A 24727-nucleotide genomic window follows, 5' to 3' on the forward strand; every position below is an offset into this window, starting at 1 on the left:
CTTCAAAGTTTAGGATGTTAATCAATAACCTAAATCTGTGTTAGACTTCCTCATTCCTGTCCTCTCTAATGTGTTCCTTGATGCCGTTTTTTTCCCCCACTAATGTTCTCCAACAAACCTTTGAGGCCTTCACAAAACACCTGGATTTATACTGAGATTAAATCACACACTCCATGATAACTAGGAGACTTCTAAGGGCAAACAGCTGAACTTTAATTTAAGGGCATCAGTGCAGTTGTCACTCCTTGTAGACTTTTGTGGAAAATATACATAGTTTTTAAAGCATGTCTAATTTTCTTTGCACTCAATCTATGCTGGTCTTTCACATAAAAATCCATGGAAAATGTGGAAAAGTTTAAACAATAAAGACATTTTATTTCACCTAAGTCTTAGGCTGAAATCTTCAGATTTTACTTTTATCTGTTGTAGTTGTCAGTGAGTGTGGTGTGTTTTAACCACGCTGTAAAGTGAACTGGATATTTTAAGTGCATCCAAAAGTAACTGTAAAAATGTTTGTAACAATTGATCATTAATGTTTTATTGTAGTGCCCGTTTCACAAGCTGCAAAAAAACAAAACAAAAAAAAATGCGTCTGGTGTATTTTAGAAAGCCGCAGTGAGCTTCAAAGTTTAAAATGAAGCGTCATATCAAAGTTACGTTGCAGTAAAGTCTGTACTGTAATCTCAGGCCAGGACAAGAACTGTGCCAAGAGTCACATTAGCAGAACTTTACCAGTCAGCTTGGTTCCCAGTTTACAATAACTGGGACGTAATAATGCGGTGCTAATAACATATTCAGACACTTACACTGCCGGCTAACTGCTGTGTTTTAATAGTCTGTGTAGTTTTCACCCAGAAGTTGGAATTTCTAAGTTTGAAGCTGAAAACACCCCAAACCTAAAAGAGCCTCTGAAGTCATCAATGTGAAACTGCATTACGTCGAGGTGCATTCCCAACTGTGTTTACAATTTCAGATTTCCACGTCAGAATTGTCAATGGGATCGGCCCCCAAAGTTGGGAACCTGATTCTGAAGTAGAAGGACCCATTACCTCTAAACTTATTATGGCTGCCATGAGTACAAATCACCTGGATGGCTCCAGCTTGAAATTGTTTTTTTAGGCTTGGACACTTTGCATCTGTACAAATCAGTTTCCTGTCAACATCCTGTACAACTTCTGGTAGCTAAAGCCTTGCAAAAGTATTTATATAATTTGTACATTTTTAGATTTTGTCAGGTAAAAACCGTAAACCTCAGGTTTTTTTTCAGACTAATGTAAAGTAATGCATACTTGTGAAGTTGAAGGTTTTCCTATTTTTTTTAAAACCATAAATCTACAAAGTGTTGCACGCATTTCTATACAGCCCAAACCGATTGCCATGAGGGCTAAAATAATCAAGCTGAATGCACTAGTGAGCCACTTTTCCTCTTCAGTAAAGGCAAAAATTCATGTGACAAGTATTTTATTTATCTTCTCAAACAATAAACTAAATCATGCATTATTGTTTTTCAAACAATCAAAAATAATTAGATTTTTCTAGGAGTTCTGTAAATCAGTTTAGAGCCACAACATTAAAGAGAGCGAGGCATTCAGGTTCTTGATATTTTTTTTCTTTGAGGTTCTGGAGGGTTAATTGTTTTTTATTTTTTAGCTTACGTCTGAGCGTCGCTGGATGTTTGTGGTCCGAACATACTATAAATTTAAACGGAGCAAAACATGGTTGATTTACAAGATATTTGTGCTGTATTAAACATTTTTTAAAGACTACTTTAAGAAGATTTTATTTGCCTGTAAAACTTGTCACCCTAAAAGAAATTACTTCCCTGTAGTAGCTTCTGATTGGTTGGGGGGAACTGATTGAGGGGCTTGCCCAGGGTGACAGCAGGGGCCGTCCCTCCTTGCTTTCTGCTACTGTGTGAATGCTCAGGTGAGTTAGCATGGGCACCAATGTTGGAGGACAAGCTTTTTTTTCCCTGTAAAAGTCTTTTCTCAGCCATTTGGACATTGCTGTGAGTACATGAGGATGATTGACAGCAGTAAGACCTTCCTCCTGGCTCTGATTGGTTGTTTATGGTCAGGTGCCTTTTTCCCCCCACATGGTTATAAAAACTCATTTAGAAGGTGAGGAATATCAGTCTTTTCACAGATTATATTAAACTGTCACGACATGGTGATAGTTTTAACAAATATGTAAAAAAAAACAATAAACAACATTTTAATAAAAGTTACATACCGCAGCTTTTAGTCAAAAAAAACAACTGAACTATCCCTTTAAAATGAGACTGACGTCATTATTTCTCAATTTTTTATGAAGGTTTTAGGGGCTTTGGGTAGTTAGCATCTTCAAGAAATCCAGTCAAGTTTTATTTATTCATTTATTTAACCACGAGTACGGCTGTAAACTATTCATATTCTTCTTCATATTGCAACAGGGGCGTTCATTAGACAAAACCAGGCTTCGCCTTCCTACAACAATAAAACGTGTGCATATTGGTGGTGTGAAGAGCCCCTGTGGAGGTCTGTACCCCGTTCCTTCGGGTTCAGCTGCCTGGGTCGTTACATCACTCCGTGTGGACACGCCTTTTTGGGTGGTGACACAAGCCAAGGAAAGTGCTCGTGTAGGGGGAGGGGTGTCCCGTCGGCAGGCACACAGACAGCAGGCAGCAGCTGCGGCGACAGCACCCGGCACCGTTACACTGCGTTCAGACATCCACATTACAGCTCTCAGCTACGACAAAACACGCAGCGGGCAGCACCAAAACCGGCCTCTAAAATGGTAGACCGCGAGCAATTGGTGCAGAAAGCCAGGCTGGCCGAGCAGGCGGAGAGGTATGATGATATGGCAGCTGCCATGAAGTCGGTAAGTAGCCCTCTGCCGTAATGACCTTTCTTCTTTCAGTCCCATTTGGTGCGGTAATTACCGGACACGTCCGAGCCTGGGTGTGTGTGAGTGGGAAACGTCTCAAAGCCGCGGGGCGGCTGACCGAGCTCGCGGGGAACGCAGCCCACCGCGCTCCGGTCTGGCACGCGTTCACCTTACCGGATCAGCCAATCAAAATTGGTGTATGAAACTTATGATTGAAGAGCACATTTATGAGGAAGACTTGCCGCAGAGAGCGGTAAATCACAGCTAAAATCAGATCTGGGAACACATCATATTGAACCGGGCTATTAAGGCCCGTCCCTATTCTCTCCCCCACCCCCTCCACCTCCACCTCCACTCCACCCTCTCTCTCTCTCTGCATATCAGTGATCTGATCCGCTATAATGAGATTAAAATCAGTGATTTACTGTAAATCTGCGGTTTTTTTGTTGGCGCTGAGCTGCGGTGGATTGTAGCTGTCTGAATGCGGACTGTTTGATCTTGGGGCGGTGCCTTTTCCAACAGGATCCTTCACACACACACACACGGCCAGGCTGGTGTGATTTAAGCGCACTGAAGGAGGAAAAAAAGCTCTCACTGGCATTGAAGTGATCCGATCGTTGTCTGTCCTAATATACATATAAAGATATTTGTCATTACACAGAAAGGGAATCAAAAGGATCCCATCGAAAGATGCGCATACAGTTGCAGGAGAGGGCGAGCTATAGGTGGTACCATGATTATGAGATGATGTGACATCGTAGGATTCGCTGATGGTCGTGTTCCGGTTTCCACGCGACATAATGAGCCGTCCATTTAGCTAGAAAAGCCACCGTTGTCTTAGCTGGACGGGGCCGGGGCACTCCGTTGCCGCTGCGCATTTTGCGCATAGGGGGAAAAGGGCAATGCAGGCTGAAGGTTGTTCGCGATCGATTTGCGCAGAACACATAGGAACCTGTCAGACGTGGGTGTCGGTGGACCGACGCCTTTTTCGCCAGATTTATCTCAGAGCAGCCCCCACTCCTCGTCCTTCCTCCCCACCACCTATCATAAATGCTGTTTTTTTTTTTTTTTTTTTAAAGGATGCTGTGCGGCAGCCGCATCCCTGCGTCCCGGACCTCCTCCTCCTCCAGCAGGTTCCCACACAGAGGCGTGCCGCAGCATCTGCCAGGATGCAGCAGCACAGGCCCGCCCGTAGTGCACCATTTCACATGCAGCTTTTTATCCCAGCTGCACAAAGGCTGCTGCTCACCCGTCACCCCCCCCCCCCCCCACCCCCCACCCCCTCCAGCACTGAGTTCACATGGGAGTGGACAAAAATTAGGAAACTCTGTGTCAAAGCTCTTTTTTAAAAAAAAGTAATAGTCACAATAGAGTTTTGCGGGATCCCCAGCTTCATCTGTAGTGAGTGTACATCATGTTGGAGCATAGAGAGATGGGAGTCCTTCTCACCTTTACACAATGAGAGACTAATTTACAAAACAAGACCGCTTTAGATCAAAAAATGAACAAATGTCAGCTGAGGCTTCCAGAAGTCAGACATGAGCTCAAGTCCATGTTGCTTAAAGGACAGGCCTCTAGTGGTAACCAGGAGGGACCCCGGCTCCACCCCTTCCCATTTATGCCGAGTCAGAGGGCCAGAGCTGCCCCTCACCCAGCCAGTCTCTCTGCAGCACAGAGCAACGGGGCGTGTCTCCTGCCTCGCCCATCACTTGAAGGGAATCCCTTGCCACTGCAGCCATGGCAAAAAGCCTCGGTGGCGAAGGAACCAAATAACCAGGTTGGTGGAACATGCTGCACCCTCTGTGCTCTCTGAAGTACGAGGGATTAGGACCAAGCCCTACTAAAATGGGTGAGGATGGGCTGATGTCAGTGCTGCACTTCAACCACTGGCTTTACAAGATCTGGGTGAATTAGATCAGAGATATTTTCCTGCATTGGCAATTGTTCTAGCCAACATTATTGGATTTTGAGGGCAGTTATTTATTATAACATGCAGCAGTCAGTTTCATAAAGTTAAAAGCTAAAAATTCAGAAGGCACCCTTAAAGGAATAGCAAAATAAAATTATGTTAAAAGGTTATAAGAGTTTAATGTCTTGCATACAGCAGATATTTATTTAGTAAAATAGAGCATTCTGTTTGTACCAAAAAGTTACTTTTTCCCAGTTTGAAATAAAACGATAAAGTTCATGAGTCTGGAATTACAATTATGTATAAACTGAGTGTGTAAAGCTGAGAAAACTACAATGTCGCCGTATGGCCCTCTCGTCCACACTGGAACACATTTCTCTAAAACTAGTTGTCGGTTTCAAAACCAATCTCGTCCGCACAGAACCCATTCTAGAAATGTTTTTACCACGGAGAACAAAATGTTATTCCCCCCTCCAGCCACATGTAAGTGATGATTAGCATGGAGTATAAAAGCCTAAAGTCTCCATGTGTTGCGCAACAAGACAACAGATATGCCAAACGACAAAATGCAAATGGAATCGTTTGTGTGGAACGACAATGAAGCTGAGCTTCTTTTCTGTGCAAAGCTAATAAACTACAAGATAAATATGTTTTGTACATATAGGGTTGTATGTCAGGTTAGTGGTCAAGCCAATATGTCAGCGATTTAATAAAAAAGGGCGTTTTTGCTGTCTTAGTTGACTGACACCGGGTACAAATGGGTGAAAAATATTCTGTTTCAGAAAAAAACAAAACAAAAAAACATTCCCATGTGGGCCTATTTTGCTGCTAGCATTTAGCAGCGTAACGTTGAGTAAATGCTAGCAACCAGAATATGTGCAACATTGGTGTGACTCTCAAATCTGAGCTCTGATTCAGACAGATTAGCTGTTCTGCTCCAGAAGGCTAAAGCTAACGACAAGCGTGAGCGACTAAGACCAAAGTAAACCACGACCATCTTACAACAGTTCAAAGTCTAAAAGGTCAGAGGTTTATGGGAACACTATTTTACAAACATTAAAAGTGTTGTCATGAATATTATTCTCAGTATATTTCACACAGGAAGATCATTAATTGCTCACTGCCTCCTACTTTCATTTCCCAAGTAAAATAATTACGTTTGTAGATAATCGCCCAGTACAAATGTGACAATTTTTACAGATGATTGATATATCTCTGCATAAACTGCAATAATCTTTTTAACATGAGCTATTTTATTGCGTTAGGAATCTCACTTTTGTTTTGGGTCTTCTTCAGCTATCTGCTAGCATAATAAGTTAGCTACAGCAACAAGGTAAAAACTAATTAAGCTTTTGACAGAAACTCCCTTTAAATCCCACTTTCCGCTAATGAAATTTGGTTTTAACACTCAAAACATCACCATATCACACACATTGTAAAAGAATTAGGCCCCGAAATACATCAATGACATGATTAAACACTATAATCAGTATAGTGACAACATGTAGTATATTTCAGATATTTCAGCACATCTGGCCGTTTTTAGGTGCTGCTGTTTGTTACAGTTGTATTGTAGTGATGTGGGGATCAGGTTATCCTGACTGGTACAGATTTTATTTTCCATTTCAGGTCATGCTTACAACTCCAATTTTTACAGATTTTAATTTATTCTAGAACTAAAACCCGGTATTATCATTATTAAGCTTTAAAGAGTACGAGTTATTGATCACTGAAAAATTGGCTCTGATTTATTGATCGGTGCAGCTCCGTTTCTGCAAATGCGATAAAATCCCCTCTCCATTTCAATGCAGCCTTGCCGAGTCCATTTGACAGTTAATTTATATAAAGAGCTTTCAGTACTACAGTACACATGTCTAAGAAACCCATTACATCGTACGACCCACATGGGCAAAGAGCAGCAGCCCTTTCACGCAACGACAACATAGGCTTGTCAGAGCAGAGTTTTAAAGGATTGTTTTCCTCAAGTTGTGCTAAAAGTGTGTCCCTGTGATTGCATCATGTGGCCCCCTCTGTTCATTTGAAGGCTCTTATCAGTTTCCTGTTATTGATCAGTAGTTGCATTCATCACAAGTAGCCAAATCTAGCATAAAAACATACTGTATATTTAGGCAGCTACCGGTGATAAGATTCTGTTTATCTGACAATTACCAGCTTGATCCCAGCATCCATCCAGTGTTTAACCAAAGGTGCTTGAACACCGTTTTAATGTGCCGACTCCATTAGTTTGGATTTATGCTCGCGTTCTTCCTCTCTCTCACACACGCCGTGTTGGAGAGCTTTGTCTAAGAACATGCATGTCCCAGATAGCCAGGACTTCCATCATACCTAATGAGCTGCATGCATTCTTCTATAGAAGTTAATTTTTTTTTCCTGGTGCATTAGAAGATTTATTGAGCTGCATACATTATAGAAATGGATATTTAATGCAAAATGAGCTCAGTGTGTTGATTAGGTTTTAGATAAATACACCAATAGAAATGCGCACAGTCAGGCATATTAAGGCCGTAAATCAAGGACAAATATATGTTTTATTGATGCTTTAATTTGTTGCCGCATATAAAATCATACCGTCAGCATTTATAAATATATCTCTGCAGCAGATGTGACTGATCTTCCCAAGTCAACACGTATGTAGCAGATGCTAAAAATACGTCCTTCAGAGCAAGCGGGTGTGAATGTTCAGCATTGTTCAGCATTACAGTCCGATCCATACAGTAGGAGATGACATCAGCTCACAGAGAACTGGGGGTCGTGACTTGTGACATTTTATTTTCACTCTTAATTATAAAAGATAGTAGCCATTTAAATTCAAGGGAGCATAATTTTGAAAACAAAATATTTTTTGAGAAAAGCATCGATTATGGTTTTATCAGTTGATACCAAATCGAGTTTTTTTTTTTTAGGGTTCTGAATCAGTTTCCATTTCTAAGGAAAACAGACAAACCATTTTATCCAACAAACAGAGCAAAGCTCGACCACAAGTGAACATGATTACTGCAGCGGGACTAGTTCTAAGTCCATCAGAAAATGAATAAATCATTTATGCACCAAAATATTCGTCTTTTTTTTTTTACCTATAGCAAACTATGTCAAAGAACTTGGCGTTTTGCTTGTGTTTTTAAAGAAAAAAGTGTGTTCAGTTTTGATGCATCTAATGCAATAAATATATACATTTTATGCAGAATTAAAAAGTATTACAGTTGCAACGATCAAATTTTTTCCAGCTGACACCAAATATTTTCTTTCCTCCTCAGAACCATAATATAAAATGGAAACGAATGTTCTTCAGGTTCTTTAATAGAGGTTCTAATTTAGAAGATGAAATGAAAGAATTGAAATATTTTGCCCTTTTATACTTTAAGCATGTGTTCCAAGGCTCTGAATGTAATTAAACTTACAGGTATAAACTTACAGCATGCTGTTGGTTGATGCCATTTCCAATCATATTTTTCTATTATTTACTTTATTGAATGAAGGAACAATGGATATATCAATATACCTTCATTTAAAGTCCGACAAAAGTTGAACATTCTAGAAGAATCCATTGTCAGAAATCAAATTATTTGTCAATTTAATGTCTTAATTAAAAAACAACTTCTATAAATTATTTCCCCCCCCTAATTCTGACAAAGAACTTTGTTCAAGTTAAAAGCATGTCGGCGTTCAGGAAATATCCAACATGCTGCAATGCCACGCTTTTCCAGTGAATGAAGAAAGTGTAGTTAACGTTAGCATTACCCTGTTGTCATGCATACATGATCACAATATGAAAACTATTTATTAAATGGGAGATTCCTTTTCTTTTCACAGCTTTGGCTGCCTTCATTTTCTCAGTATAAAAGGCCTATAATCTCTCTGCACTGGTGACGTGTAACTCAGAAGTCTCACTTGGGCTCTGATTGCTTTTGCTACCAGCCATGGCTGTTATTTATGGACCCGTGATAAGAAGCTTGTTTTTTTTTTTTTTTGCACTTTTCACAATTTCATTTCATCTCGTATGCAGTATTTCCGTCAGTGAACATCTTTTTCTGACTCCATCCTTCAGTCTGAGGGGTGGATGTGTCAGACTTGGAGTTCCTCCTTATAACACAGAACAACTCCTAAATCTCAGTCTGGTTATAAAAAACAGCCAGTTTTGTCTCGGGAAGTTTCAGAGTGGCTCAAGGATTAGTTTTGACTCATTGGTGAGTCACAAAGTACTATAAAAACACCCACTGTTTCCACCTACATACACACCATCATCAAGTTTATTTGACAAGATCCAACGTCCCAACTTCCATATGCAGTGGTTTAGCAGCTGCTTATTTTCTCTATATTTTTTTCTTTCCTTGTACACAAACTCAATCACCAAGAGACCCAGTGGAAATAATTGCGGCATCCTCAGGCTTTTCCCTGACACACCTACCCAAACCAATCACATGAGTAGTAACTATAAATATCCCAGTTGATATCTTTTCTTCACTAAGGCATAAATTCTGTACATTTTTTGTCTGTATTTCCTCTTAATACCGTGGAAACTGAAGTGCATCTTGGCCTGACAGTTCAGTTAATTCAGTTCATGTACAAAGAACAATTAAAAAATAATTTAATCTCAAGGTACTTACAAAATATCAGTTCAACTTTGATCTATTTTGTCAAATGGTGAAAATTTCTTATCTAAGGAAGCCCAGCCATTTGGATAGAGGCACTGAATCTGCAGCAATCCCTTACATCGATCAAGCTTGTGGATTAGACAGAAATAATTTCCTTTTAACAGAATAAACCGCATTCTTGTTTTTGTCATCTTTGGCACCTTTCAAACATTCAGAGCTGAACGTATGTGTAGAGGTGTGTTTGTGTTAAGTGGGTGGATGCGTGTGAATTTGCTACCTGGAGGTGCAAAGTTGTTTTGAAGGGTGAGAACAGTAGAAAGCCTGCACTAGTGAGCACCTAATATCAGCAAAGGACTGCTCTAAAAGGCAACAGACAGACATGAGGCACAACCCAAAACAGCCTCCATACAGACGTATGTTATCCAAGGAGCAGCAACTCCTGGGTCAAAGAGACACTGAATTAGAGAACTAGAGCACCAAAATTTTATCTTGTACAGTCGCCCTCTTCCAGAACCCAGTCTCCCTGGAGGCCCGCCACCCATGCAAGGCACCATCCCATATAATGGTAGCCAGAAGTCAGAAGGACCATGGGAGGGGGCACATTACCACCACATATGGTGAGTTAACACCAGGGAGATCAATAGGGAGAGATTTCCACCAGAGCCCAGCTTTATCCCCGTGTCTCTCGACAACTCCTGGAGCCCCCCAACAGAAATCCATGACATGGTCAGAGAAACACCACACCAAGGAGGTGCTTCACATTTTTGAAAATATCTTACATATGATCTGAAACCCCTTCAAAGCAACACATGCAAAACAACAAAGTAGACATGAATATAGCGTGCAGCAGGGATGCACACACTTCAGCAAACAGGAACAAATATCTCGCCTTCCTCTATACCAGTCCACAGCCCTACTCAGGCATTCCTTCCTTTAACGAACAAGCCCTTTTTGTGTCTTATGGTTTGACTCAAACATTAGTTGTAATCACAGGAATAACTACCGTTGCATGTGGTATCGTAGCAACAAGGAGCCGGAGAACGCTGTTCTTACCACCGAGCTCTTTGTGGCTGATTCGGCTAACCCTATTCACGCCGTCAGTGACGTCAGGTCGTCCCTGGCTCCTTTGTGCTCTGCTGCTTGAAAAGGGGTTTGCAGAGAGGGTTGTCACATCAGGTTAGAGTAGAAGAGGGTGCAGAAGCAATTGAGCTGGGGAAAAAAAAGGGAATGCATGGAACACAAAGAAGGGGGATCTGTGGGATTGTGGCACGCCTTCATTATGCGGAGAGAAACGTATTTAATGAAAATATAAGGAGGTATATGCTTTTAGTGCTACAGCACTTAGGCACTACAGGGCTTGCTCACACTAAAGGTCATGCAGAGATTTGCAATAGAGGAAGCTATTGATTGTCCTGCCTGGCCTTTGTTTGCATTAGCATGCAGATGTTTGGAAGTTTGACTGGCCAGTGTCGGGATGAGTCACGGCAGAGCAGGCGCGATTGATGATTTGCATGGGTGAACAGAGTTCCATTGTCATCCCGGCACCGCAGCTTCCGTTGGGGTCTTCTGCTCGGCCCGCAGCCCTCTGGAACAAAGGCAGCCATGTTTGTACTGATCAGTTGTTCAGGCATTGTTTCCCTGACCTTTGATTCTCCAGAGCTGACCCAAACATGTTGGTTACATTTGCTGCAGGGTAGATAATCAATGGCTCTAACTGCATTTTGATGGGTTGAGGTAAAGAAGTGCTGAGGAGGGGTTTTAGGTAGAACAAATGAAGAGGGGTGAGGAGGACTTTCTCCTTAGTGTTATGCAATTTGTACCTTCTTACTGTTTGCATTTCCTCACACTTTATGTACAAAGGTCGGCATATTTACGACAGTTGTAATTTTTACAACATCTTAAGTAGCCTTCTTTAGACAAACTAATGTAACCCTCCAGAGCTCTGTGAGTATCTCTGTCCGGCAGGCTGTGTAAAAGATTATTAGAGCAACTTCTAAAGGTCATTAAAATGACTTATTTCACCCAGTTTCTTCTAGCATACATTGACACAATTTTACGCTTACAAAGTAGTTTGTTCCTCTCCAGCCTGGTTGGTCTTGTAATGGAGAATGAATGGCAGATTGTTTGCTTTGGCAGATTTTAAAAAGATTACCAGTAAAGATGCAACTAGAAATGACTAATCAGTGGGTTTTAGCTTAAAGTAGTGACAAGGCAATCAGAAACTCAAAAATCTTATCTTTTTCAAATTAGTAAATGAATCTTATAACAACAGAATGATGCTGGGTTAGAAACCATCCAGGGGTCGGAAGAAACTTCAGTTCTGAGTTCTCATGAACGCATTGGTTCCCTCCAATTATTCTGGCTTTCTCCTGCTACTCTGAATTGCCTCAGAATATGTGTTTATGATTGCATGTGTCTGTGGTGGACTGGTCATTGTTTCTTTCTATATTTAATTTTTGAGAACTGCTTTTCAGGTCATTTAAGCTGTGACTGTTTCAGATCTGCAAGCAACACAGAGTCATAAGTAGAATAAATGTTCTGCACTACAGCCAACTGTCGGCGGTGTGCACCGTTTTTGTTAGTGTTTAAAGACGGTTTGATTTTATGATCGACTAAAACGCAGTCATGCTGCACTTCTATTTGCATTTTTTCAGCCATCGTTGCACTGGATAAGTTTAAAATGTTCAATCATCATTGTAGTGATTTAAGTTAAGCTACCAAACGTTTCTATTAGTGTTAGCAATAAAACATATATTGGAATAATGTATGTGACTGTACTACAGATTAGCAATACAGCAAGAACATATCTCCGATTTACCATTAGATGTGTTCAGTTATAAAATCATTAATTTATTTTGCTGTAACAACACAGTCACAGGGATCCGGATACATTTCAACCGTGGTCTGCAGGCGATAAGTGGGGCAACACCCAAGACGGGTACCTGGCCCCATCACAGAACCAACATCAGGAACAACCATTTACCATACACTCACACCTAACCGTGATTTACAATCTCCAGCTGACCTAACAGGCTCTGAGGGAGGAAACCAGGAAAAACCCAGAAAAACCCAGGCATGCGTGGGGAGAACAATCCAACCCAAAATCCAAATGGCGTCAACTTGTGCTCTGCCATTGCACTCTTTTGAACGCTGGAGTAACTTTGAATCGTATTCTCTAAAAAAGTTCATTGGGTTTTTGAATTTGTAAGGAGGACTGGTTGAGTTGGTTAAATTGGAAAACTGTTCTGGTCACCAGCTGGTTGGCGACAAAAAATATACAAACAGAAATTATGGGCTCACCATCTGGTGAGTATTATTAATATGCAAAACAAGACAGAAATAGAGTTCATTAGAACAGTGGTTCTGTTCTCTAAAACTGCTGTAAAACACAGAACTTTGATACGTTTTATTCTCACAAATGTACTTTTACATTCTACCGTTTACCAGTCAACATTTTGTTTAGGTTATTGGTGGACTATGCCTCCAAGTTGTTTTCCAAAGTGCGTTCTTTTGCTTTCTTGGTTTGCTGTTGAAAAGGAACGATCATTGAAAGTTGCTCCTTTCTAAAATCAGACAGACTTCTTCGGTTCCCTTGTGCGACTGGAAAGGCAGTGACCGAGTGGAAAAGGTTGCTTGTGGTTTCACCATTCTCACTGATCCCCACCCACCATGCTGCAGCCTTCACCGCCTCATCATCATCATCATCATCTGCTCTCTCTCTGCAAGCAGCTTGTGGCCACCATCTCCTTCAGAGATAGAGAAGCTCTCAGAAACAAAGCAGATTTTGCAGTTACCATGGAAACTAGATTGCATCACAGCTTGCTCTTTGCCCCCCCCACCACACCCTACTCCCTCTTACGATTTAAGCACAACTCAGACTGACAGCTTCTTTATGCATCAAAAAGTCGAAAGAATAGCAGAGGTTGATGGGTGTTGATGAAGGTAAAAGCTTTTGTGTGCCGAGAATTTGTTCAGTAGACGAGGACATGATTAGTCACATCCGTTTGTATCAACAGTCACTGTTGTAGCTGATGGAAGAGGGATTAACAGATGCTGTGAGTCTTTCAAGACAAATTATGTTCCTGCTTCCTAAGGGACTCGTGCCCATAAAATGTCACCGCCGCTTCAAGTTGTTCACATCTTCTAGAAAGACGCCACAGCTCCACCATGTGTTCAGGACGCTGCATGAGGATTTCTAAACCCCAAGACAAACGATGTGTGCGGGTTATTCCTCCTTTTTTTGTTGAAATAATAGAAATATTAAATTTCTCATTTTCTAATGTTGCGCCACTCATGGCGACATCACTTTGGGGAAGCTGTTTTGTTAATTTTGATTGGTTCTTTTATGATTGAGACACTGGAACAATTATCCCACTGGCTATGGATACTGTACAGCTGTAAGAATGTTAGTTATTTTTTACTTTCAGACGGTTGCATAACTATGGTAATTAGGTGTTTTTACAGCTGAGAGCAGCTGATTAGAATCTCTAAAGCTCAGATAGCACCTGAACTATGAGCCTGTATCCCATAGAAGTTGAAGAGGAGGGTCCATGAATGCAGAGCAGGACCAAAGAGCGAGAAGCAGGAAGTTTAAACCACATCATCTATCAATCAACTTTTTACAACTAATGAGATAGTCGATTTTTTTCACCTCTGCTTGTAATAAATCTGAACTCCTTTACTTTTTATACATAACCATTTACAATTCTACATTGTGAACAGTTTACCTTCCAGTGAAAGCATTGTGAGGAGAAGTTCCACGTGACTAAAACGGGAAGAAACAACACACTTCATGCTCAGAAAGGGTCGACAGTGATGCCTCTGCTGTACGTCCTCAAGGGGGTAAAAAGGATTAAATCCTCTAGCCGGATACAAGTCGGTCAAAAACCCCAGCGGCAAATAGCCAATCAGGTGTTTCCATAAAGGATGATGTCAGATGCATAGATTGTTGTCATGAGAATAATTTGGCCAAAACAATGTAGTTCATAATTGTGATGAGGAAGGGCAAAATTTATTTTTTTTCTTCCAAATGAAAACCATACATGCAAACATCTGCTCTAAAACAACACCTCAAACTTGAAACAAACAAGGTACCATTCAACCCATTCATAAACTATAATAATCACACACCATTGTTAAAAGAAAGTCACATTAGTAGTTTGCCATTAAAACAATGTAAGGTGAATCAGCAAGCATGTGGAAAGAAGAGACCCGTGTATATTCTCAGCCGTCTAAGTCACGTCTCCTGCAACAAGTTTAAATCAAAGGCAAGTGGACTTTCACTCACCTCTAGGTGTCAAAACGTCTTCAGGGAAAACTGAGGAAAAATTCTGGTTGCCTTCGAGTTAAATCTGTTCAAGTTAGTGTAAGGAAGAGCTCAGTCTTTTTCAACTGGCATGCAAAATATTGTTTGGTAGATTCAACAATTCCACGTCGCCCTGAACACACCATCCCTACAATTAAAGATGGTGGTGGCAAAACGTGGATACTCTTCTTTGAAATAGACAGCAAATGGTTTAAATCAAAGCACATAAATATGTGAGAATAAGTAAAAAATAAAGACCCTACAGGAATTTATATCACTGTTAACTGTAGGACTAGCTTTTATATAGAGAGATTATAACTGATTGTTTTAGTAATCGCTTAATCTCATAAAAAATTTGGCACATTTTACAGATTTTCACATATCCACGTAATTCCTTATTTGCATGCATGTTTTAATCGGTTTCCAATATTGTATAAAAAAGGCTTCATTCCTTTTTTTTTTTTGCCTAAAATGCAATAGCAGAAGTCCTTTAGTGAACTGGGTAAAACATATCAGACAAAGGTGTAAAATGTATATTTTGTACAGTTTTGGCTTAATTACTACTTTGAATTTTATTTTATTTTTTCAGCAAATGTTTTTTTTTTAGTCCGTAAACTGCAGTTATCAATTACTTCAAAAATTGATTCATCACAATTATTGTTTCAGCTCCATTACAGATATTTTGTCACATTACTCAACAAAGATTAACTTCTACACGTTTGTCGTGCTTTTCCTTCCAGGTCACAGAGCTGAACGAGCCGCTCTCCAACGAGGAAAGGAACCTCCTGTCCGTGGCCTACAAGAACGTGGTCGGGGCGAGACGCTCGTCCTGGCGCGTCATCTCCAGCATCGAGCAGAAGACGTCAGCCGACGGCAACGAGAAGAAGATTGAGATGGTGCGGGCCTACCGGGAAAAGATCGAGAAGGAGCTGGAGACGGTCTGCCAGGACGTGCTCAACCTCCTCGACAACTTCCTGATCAAGAACTGCAACGAGACGCAGCACGAGAGCAAAGTCTTCTACCTGAAGATGAAGGGCGACTACTACCGCTACCTGGCCGAGGTCGCCACGGGCGAGAAGAGGGCCGCGGTGGTGGAGTCCTCCGAGAAGTCCTACAGCGAGGCCCACGAGATCAGCAAGGAGCACATGCAGCCCACCCACCCCATCCGCCTTGGCCTGGCCCTCAACTACTCCGTCTTCTACTACGAGATCCAGAACGCCCCCGAGCAGGCGTGCCACCTGGCCAAGACCGCCTTCGACGACGCCATCGCCGAGCTGGACACCCTCAACGAGGACTCCTACAAAGACTCCACTCTCATCATGCAGCTGCTTCGAGACAACTTGACGCTGTGGACGAGCGACCAGCAGGACGATGAGGGAGGCGAGGGCAACAATTAAAGAGTCCAAAACCTCATTCTGCCAAATCAACACAACACGCGCGCTCACAAAATGATGACAAAAATAGTAATTGTTAAAAAGTTCTTAATTTAAACAAGGAAAAAACAACAAAAAACAAACAAAAAAAAAAAAGACGGGAGGGTGGGGGAACGTCGGCTACTGTTTTAGCCGACGGTACCGACGTGGCTGCTGTTCTTTATTTTTCCACAATTAAAAGAGAAAAGATCATAGAAGGAGGGATGATGTGTTTAGTTTGAGAAATACGCTATGATTACTTTTAAAAAAAGAGAGAAAACACCCAAGAATGAAACTCCCTCCACGACAGCATTCGATATTCTAGCATCTGCTAGAATACCGACTTAGGTCACAAAGGGGTTTGTTGTCCATTGCAGTGTGAATAACCTTCATACTCACAATCGCCAGAGACTGATCTAATCATGCAAATGAAGCAGAGCTGTCTTAATGTATTTGAGCGAGAGGGAGGAGCATTCAGAAATTCACTCCTCGATGCTTGAGCAGCAAGAAAACAACAACAAAAAAAGAAACGGCGCAAACCTTGAATGTCATGGCCTTGCTTAGTGTGAGAGAGAGAGACGGTGAGCGATAGCGAATGAGAGAGCCGACTGGTTCTGGGGAGGAACGCGGCCTCGTTGGGGATGTTAGAGTTCGTGGCGTAACTTCAAAGAAAACGTACCGACATCTTTAGTTGCGCCACATCCACAGTGGTCGAGTAAAAAAGCAGGTTATTTGTGCAGTTGAAGACGTAGAAAAAAAAGGTTTTTGTTTGTTTGCTTTGTGTCAGGTATGTGTCCAGCTCAGTCACATGGTCAGTCATACTGTAACTAAAACTGCAAACTTATACAGTTAAAAAAAAAAAAAAAAAATTAGTGCAGCTTGTCCCTCTCATGTGCTGATGTGCTTTCTTAAATAAATGACCTGTTTTTGGACACCTAACTCTTATTGTCAGTATTGTCATTACTGTAACATCTTTCGATTGGCTCCTTGTGTTTGTGGGGAAACGATTTGATCCAGATGAGCAAATCGAAAGAACACTGACTGAAATGTCTGTCTGCAGGTAACGCCGTCTTTTCTACGAATCGACAGGATCTCTGAAAAGTCGCACCCTGAACCACAGACCTAAATAACAAACTAATTTGTGAGCAGAGCACACACGCATTGTTAAAGTGGAAGCTGTACGAGCAGATTTGAGGTTTGTGGATTAAACTTTGTTTTCAGTTTCTTCTTGGTCAAGAAAATGCACTTGCCTACTATACTGTCTCTTCAGTGTGAGATGATAACCGCTCCAATATTCTCCATAAAAAAAACAATATTGTGCATGCTGGTGATGTATTTATACAGTAGCTTTGATTTATTAACTTATACTGTAGATGTTATGTATTCATATGAACATGGAATTATTAGACATCAGATTCTTTTCTATTTATTTCTCTTTTTGTTGCTATTGTTAGCTAGACCTTCTTTTAATCTGTGTTTTCTTTACTCCATTCGCTGAAGTGCGCTATACCAAAACAGTGATTGTTAACAATAAATTGATCTGTTATGGACATCGCTATGGTGACATGCATTTCTTGGTAAAAAGGGGAAATTATAGTTCTTACTTACATTCTTTTTAGAGTACATTTTCAGCTAATTCTGTATATATTAGACTGGAAGATCGCTGTAAATGATGATGGGGCAGATGTTGGTAGCATCCTGCATCCAGAATGCATCTCCTATAAGCATACAGAAGTATTTGCAGCAGAAAAACAGGGGCTTCAGAAATAATAGTTTTCGTTCTTAAATAAAAATATACTTCAGATTTAATATGATTTACAGAGCAAAGCATTAAAGTTGCTTGTATTTTCACTCATAAAAGTCAGAAACTATTTCTTGAAACTCACTTAAAAGTGAAAAATATCACTGTCTCAATCAGTGATGGCTTTTAAAATGGAGGATATGACTCACCTCCCAGAGCTGCATGGGCCAGAGGGGCAGCACAGGGCTAAAATAAAGAGAAATAAAAATGTTTAGCCAGTTGCACCCATGATAAACTTTCAATTGCATTCGCATTACCAGTCAGTGGAGGGTGGGAGGCTCCCCAGTGTTGTACACACTGTAAGGAAGTGCATCATGCTGTATTATTTGCAGCTTTCAGATCTGCTCTAAACCAAGGAGCTGTTTTCATCTTATTTTACAGCGGAGTCCAAACTGCATCTGGTCTTCTTTGTTCTAGATAAACCCGAGCTAGAACAACATTCTTGCAAAGCCTGCCTATAGAAATTGCATATGCAAATTGAGAGACATAACACAATCACACACAAACCTTGAAGTTTAGTCGGACTTAAACGGATAAGTAAAATAAAATACTATGCATGTCAAAAATGTTGTTTCCTCCTAAAATATGGATTATACATTTACCACCAAGAAAAGGTCTGATTAGTTTAAGAAAGCTTAAAAGAAAACTGTTTCTGTAAGGTTAAAGTTCACAGAATATTGCTAGAACAGAATGAAGACCATCATCTTGTCAGTAACTTTTCCTAATTGAAATAATTACAAGGAGAGAAGGGCATGACTGTTCTTTTACAGGTTAGACCAAACTATTCTGAGTGGATGTGAAAATGTTACTTTTCTATTATTGCAGTGATGGAGAAGCTTTTGTCTGTTTTTCTTATATATTGGTACCTGTGTCTTTCCAATATGTATAAAATATTGTACTAGAATATTGGTACATTCTACCGATATTTTATTGAAAAATAGTCAGACTCACCAAACCAGTTCGACTGATAGTTTAACTAGTGTATGATAAGGTGTTCAAAGATTAGTGTGCACAGTAGATTATAAATCTTTCATTTATTTACAGAAACTCTGCATTCCCTTTATCCCCCCTCCAATTTACTCATAAATCTTAAAAGGGGCACACACATTATTTCGCATTTTGGGGAAATATGCCTTTTATTTCAGTAGAACAATCAAAATTCTACATGCTGGACCTTTAAATGCCTTAAATATACAATTTTTTGCTTAGGCTTTCTATTCACACTGAGTTCAAAATACGAGAACATCCACTGACGCCACAACTCAGACTATTAACGATGACTTTTTGACTTGTTAAATTGAAGTGACAGAGACAGTGCTGTACAAACCTTATTTCTGAACATTCTCTAATGTTTGAGCTCATTAAATTGAGAGGAATACATTATTTCTTTGTAAAGCCACTAAGTAATCAGCACAACAATTAGCACTGGTTTTCCGACTTGCAGCTAAAGCATGCTTGACTCAGTTGGGAACAAACAGCCTTTTATACCATCTTTCCATCCATTGTCCAGGAGGGGCTGCATGCTGGTACCTGTCTCTAGCAGTCATTAGTTAGCCTCAACAAGGCTAAAAAAGAAAAACATGATAATAAAGGCTGGCTCTGGAACATCTGGACATTATTGTGACAACAAGGATTCTTCATAAACCAGTAAAGTTATGGTCAGCCCTGAGCATCCCATGCATGACAGAAACGGTCTCTTTAATCAGATCTGCTGTAAAACAGACGGCTACAGCAGCTGCTTTCTACCCACAACCATCAGCATTTACAACAACACTTAGAAGAAAATTGTATAATACGAGTTACAACCTTTAATTTTTCCTCTGGGATTAATGAAGTATTTTATATGACGAGAGGCGGCGTAGACCCCGGGCAGGTCGTCAGGCAGCACAAATAGACACAGGACAAACAATCACTAACAGCAAAAAGTCATGAGGAATGTAATAAGTTCAATAACATAAAATTATTGAATGCAGTCATGTGTTTCGGGGTGACTTTTTCCTTTTACCCAGTTAATTTGGTTCCTGTTCAGAAGTTTTGTTTGCTTTTATTGACACTAATTTTGTTCCATACATGTTGCTAAGTCCAAGCAGCCAAAAATTCTGTCAGAGAATCCACATCAAGTAAAGTGTCTTAAGAAGTGCACATTAACTTTTGCAGTATCTGTCAGGACAAAACGGGCAAAATATCATTTTGCTTCTTTTTTTAACAGTTGAAATGAGGGCAAAATTTTAATCAAAAGGTGTCAATTTTTATATCAGTACGGTGAGCAGTTCAAATTACTGTGGAAGAACAGATAAAATAAAAAGTCGAACATCTTAACAACAAAAGATTAATTCAGCTACTTAATTTTTCCCTGACAGTGCAGACTCTTGATAGATTTCCTTAGAATATATTTTTCCGAAACTAAACATCGGAGCAGATAATTCATCTTCCTCTGAGGAAAAATAAATACGTCTTATTAAACCAGGTAATAGTTCCCTAGAATAAATAGAAGATTGTGTCAGTCAAGAACAGTAATTTGTCAAATTAACTTTTCCACTCAGCGAGGGAGCGGTGATTATTTTAAACGGCTGGTGGGCATTAATTAGTCGCAGGGTAATCAACCCGAGCTGCTGCCACGGAGAATAAACGAAATGCCACCTGCTTTTAATCATTACAGCTGCACAGGGGTACGGATATCACGCTTTTAATTTGGTCATTGTATGATTCAAATTTCTTTTTTTAAATCGTCAGGACATGATTTGTTGAGGTTGAAGACAGTGAACCAAAAGGCAGAGGCGTCGAGTAAATGGCGATATTTATGAAAAACGATGATAAAACAGTCACTTACAAAACAGCCAGAAAAACACAAAAAGGACCAGGGTACATGAAGGAACATGACGGGGTTGAACCAGGAGGAATGAAAGCAGGAGAGGTGCATAAATACTAGGAGGTATTAGCTAAATACCGGAGCTAATCAGCTAATGAGCTGCAGGTGTGAGGGTAGAGAGCGGCACCAGGGGGCGACAGAGAGGATCTAACTGTACCTAAACACAAAGAATAATTAACCTTACATATAAGAAACGACCGAACTGAAGCTAAGCGGAGGACAGAGCTAATGAAAGAATAAGGATAACAGCTACACGAGATTCTTTTTGAATCTCCATGAAAGTGGTTTTGAATCTCCAGAACTACTTCTGTGTTTAAGTACAATGAAACTTTCTTCTTTCTCCTTTTATCCAATCGTTCTGGTCATAATAGTATTAAGTTATTCAGTTGGTTGGAACTTTTGCTGGACTCCAAAAATGTTCCTGATTCAGTTTCTTGGAAAAATGAACTGTTTAAAATAAGATAATACTGTTTGATAAGTGTTTTTAAAATTATAATTTTTTTTAAAAAAGTATATTTTTTCCATCTCTATTCCTTATCCCATTATCTAAATCCATCCTTCCATATTTTTTATCCATCCACTGGGATTTTACCGATTTGCATTACATTCATGGTGAAAATTTGTATTTATACTATAAAACCAGGCAGCTTGAGTCAGAGAAAGTGTGACATTTTAATTCTAAAATCTGTGAATTGGTTGTGATTCTACTGAATTGCTTTGCCGGGTTGTCTAGGCAAGTGGCTTTCTGGTAGGAATAACATTAATGTCAGCTTTAGAGCGCTCCATCACTTCCTGTATAGGATTTAGCCAGGCACTGGAAGGAGGATTCATACACTTTATGCTTCAGCTGGTGCTTGACTTAAATTTTTCTCCTCACCAAGTAAAAAAAAAAAAATGCAATCACAAAAATCTGAGGAGAATAAAATAAAATAAAATATCCAAGATTTTAAATGTCACAGAATTAATTTCAGAATGACAAAAAGCATTAGGCTGCTGGCTATTAAGCTCTCTGTAGGAAGCTTCTCATAAGGTAAGCTATCATTACTGTTCAGTGACTATAACAAAATTACAATCAAAACATGCAGAATATTTAGCTAATATTCCTATTAGTACAACTATAATCTTATCAAATTGTCGCAATTTGTCTGTATACATCAAGATTACTCTAAGATTCTTAAGATGACTCAAGACTACTACAAGAGTGCAATGACAACTTCTTCAGCACAAAAAATAATAAATTAAACTAGAACATTTCTGAAGAAATTTAAATGGGGCCTGCCAAAGTGTGCCCGTCTGATGCTACAAATTAGCATCAATGCTAAAGTAAGCTGCAATGTACTCAATAGCATGCGGAGAGTCACAAACATGTTCAGTAACATGGACTTACTCCATTCTGTATGTTAAAATTAGTTTACAAGTTAAAATGAGCCAAATTGCTAACATTAGCCTAAATGCTGTCACTAGCATGTTGTTTTACATTTTCTTCCTCCATTCAGTATACTAAGTGCGACTAATAAATAAGAAAAATAGATAAAAGCTATTTTTAGGGAAAAGGCTAATGCTAATGGGGAGCAGTGAAATGCTAATATTTGTGCTAATGTTAATATACTGCCTTACTGCACAGTGTATTAACCGACAAAAGAGATGTAACTTCTATCATGAATATAGATTAGCCAAAAACCCTATAAATTACAAGGAAATACTGCTACTTTTACTAGCCGCCAGAAGGAAGACCCATAATCGTTTCCCCAGTAAGCCTCTCATGAAGGTGGATAGAATGTTCAGTTCCAATGGTATCAATAACATCAGCAGTGATGTCATCACTCTATGATATCACAAGGGAATCTCTCTCTTAAATGTAGCTGGCAGACAGGATTTTCTCTGATCTGCTCCACAGTTCTATCGCGACAGATCACCCTTCAGAGCACGTTCGACGTTCAGAGAAGCAAGAAGTTACTAGAATACAAATATGAAGCAACAACAGATTGTTTGCAAGCATGAAGCTTTTCCAGCTAAGCTTTCATGGGTCGACATAGTAGACCTCAACATCCAAGTCGACTACGACGCTGTCATTTTCCCTGTTGAAGATGACAGCCCCATTGAGCCGGAAGTTGAATCAGAGATCCAGGGGGAATCAAGTCCTTCCGGCAACTTTGAGACTCCAACATCTTTGGAAGTCAAGCAGGAAACAACACCCTCTGCTGGCTTCAAGATCACCCCCTCAGTGGAAGACGTGGCAGAGACTAGCCAACACGTCAAAGATCTGACAAAGCAGGTAGACGATCTTAAAACAGAACTGCAGAGAAAGAATTTTGAACTCCATCAGGAAAGAGACAGAAGGATTACATGTCAGGCTGAAGTCAAATCCCAGCAGGAGGAGATTCAAAGACTGCAAAAACTTTTGGAAAAAGAACGTCACCAGCAAGTCAAACGTGAACAAGTTTCTTGCTCTACCAAAGTTACAACTGACAAGAACGTTCTTCAGCAGCTGGAATACTTCAAGTGGGAGGCTGTAAAATACGCCTCCCACAATAAAGGTCTGATTGAAGTAATGATGGAAGAATACCAAGTGAGACTCAAATATGAGGAGCAGCTCAAAAGTCACTCTGAGCAAGCTTCCAAATTTAAGGCTCAGGAGGAAATGGTGAAAGCTCTGCAGGGTCAGGTTGCGGACCTGAAGGTGGAGTTAAAACTTGCTCTAGAAAACAACCATCCTAGAGTCTCCACCCAACCAGAGGTCCCCCTGCAAAGAGAAGGCTCCCCACAAACAGAGGAGACCAAGGATAGACAGACCTCCAATCAACCAGGGAGGTCCGAAGAAAGACAGACCTCCAATCAACCAGGGAAGTCTGAGGAAAGATGGGCCTCCAATCAACCAGGGAGGTCCGAAGAAAGACGGACCTCCAATCAACCAGGGAGGTCCGAAGAAAGACAGACCTCCAATCAACCAGGGAGGTCCGAGGAAATATGGTCAGAGGAAAGATGGACCTCCAATCAACCAGGGAAGTCCGAAGAAAGACGGACCTCCAATCAACCAGGGAGGTCCGAAGAAAGACAGACCTCCAATCAACCAGGGAGGTCCGAGGAAATATGGTCCGACGAAAGATGGACCTCCAATCAACCAGGGAGGTCCGAAGAAAGACAGACATCCATGCAATCAACCTCCACTGATTGCATGGAGGGTCTTCATGTTGGCGTTGGCAGGAAGGCCAAGAAGCTAAGCCCGGCTCGGCCTTTAAAGCGACCCACACCCAGGTGGCACTAACCTGGGTGTGGGACCTAGGTCATTATCCAAGCCCAGGTTTTGCTAACACTTTGCATTATGAAAATTTGAGGCTTTGCACAAATATGGCAAAGCCTCAAACTGTTTAACATTCATCATCATCATTTCAACTGTTTAGCAAGTTCCTTATTCATCCATCATCTAACGTACTTATGTACATTAGATGATGGATTAATATTTGTTAAACAGTTGACAATAAAATACGAAACAGAGAATTTGTGAAAATTCATTTGGCTCTGCTACTGTCCAGAAACAACCAATCAGAACCAAAAGACAAACTTTTGGTTCTGATTGGTTTCTAATGTGTTGAATGTGTCTCAGCATATTCAACACATTAGACTACTAGTGTACTGCAGCTATGCAATTGGCAGAAAAACAACCTAACATTATATCATCATTATTTATAGAATGATTTAGAAAACAAAATTCTATACAGGCTGGTCAAAACTATTTCGACCCAAATTAGAACTTTGCATTGATTTCCTTTCATTTTAGTAGCTGCGATTTTGCCCAGCCCAGACATTTTCCCTAACCCAAACCAATACTAGTCTATTTCTAACATTAACTAAACCTTAATTCACATCTTACCTCTAAACATTACCCCTGACCCAAAGTAATGAATCCATCATATTAGGACAACACTTTGGTCCTAATATGGTGGACCTAATAT

General features: G+C 40.3%; 1 protein-coding gene and 1 long non-coding RNA gene across 2 annotated transcripts; one reads left to right on the forward strand and one right to left on the reverse strand.

Annotated features, from left to right (window-relative positions):
* Nucleotides 1-2614: 2614 nt before the first annotated feature.
* Nucleotides 2615-17654, forward strand: ywhag1 (3-monooxygenase/tryptophan 5-monooxygenase activation protein, gamma polypeptide 1). The gene is made up of 2 exons (XM_008428131.3): nt 2615-2859; nt 15433-17654. Exons 1-2 carry the CDS (start codon nt 2773-2775, stop codon nt 16087-16089), a joined length of 744 nt encoding a protein of 247 aa, XP_008426353.1. The 5' UTR covers nt 2615-2772; the 3' UTR covers nt 16090-17654.
* LOC103476067 (uncharacterized) lies at nt 16465-24472 on the reverse strand. The gene is made up of 3 exons (XR_535400.3): nt 20736-24472; nt 18055-18091; nt 16465-17822 (listed from the first exon to the last, which is right to left on the reverse strand). It is a non-coding gene; the product is annotated as an uncharacterized LOC103476067 (long non-coding RNA).
* Between the last annotated feature and the right edge of the window lie 255 nt (nt 24473-24727).

This window comes from Poecilia reticulata, chromosome 14 (assembly GCF_904066995.2).
Source record: "Poecilia reticulata chromosome 14, P_reticulata-male-v2, whole genome shotgun sequence".
In the NCBI taxonomy this organism is placed as follows: domain Eukaryota; kingdom Metazoa; phylum Chordata; class Actinopteri; order Cyprinodontiformes; family Poeciliidae; genus Poecilia; species Poecilia reticulata.

Excerpts from the sequence above, each read along its gene's own strand:
- ywhag1 (XM_008428131.3), top strand. The coding sequence starts at position 2,773 with ATGGTAGACCGCGAGCAATTGGTGCAGAAAGCCAGGCTGGCCGAGCAG. Across the intron at positions 2,860-15,432 it reads TGGCAGCTGCCATGAAGTCG|GTCACAGAGCTGAACGAGCC; the intron begins GTAAGTAGCCCT and ends TTTTCCTTCCAG.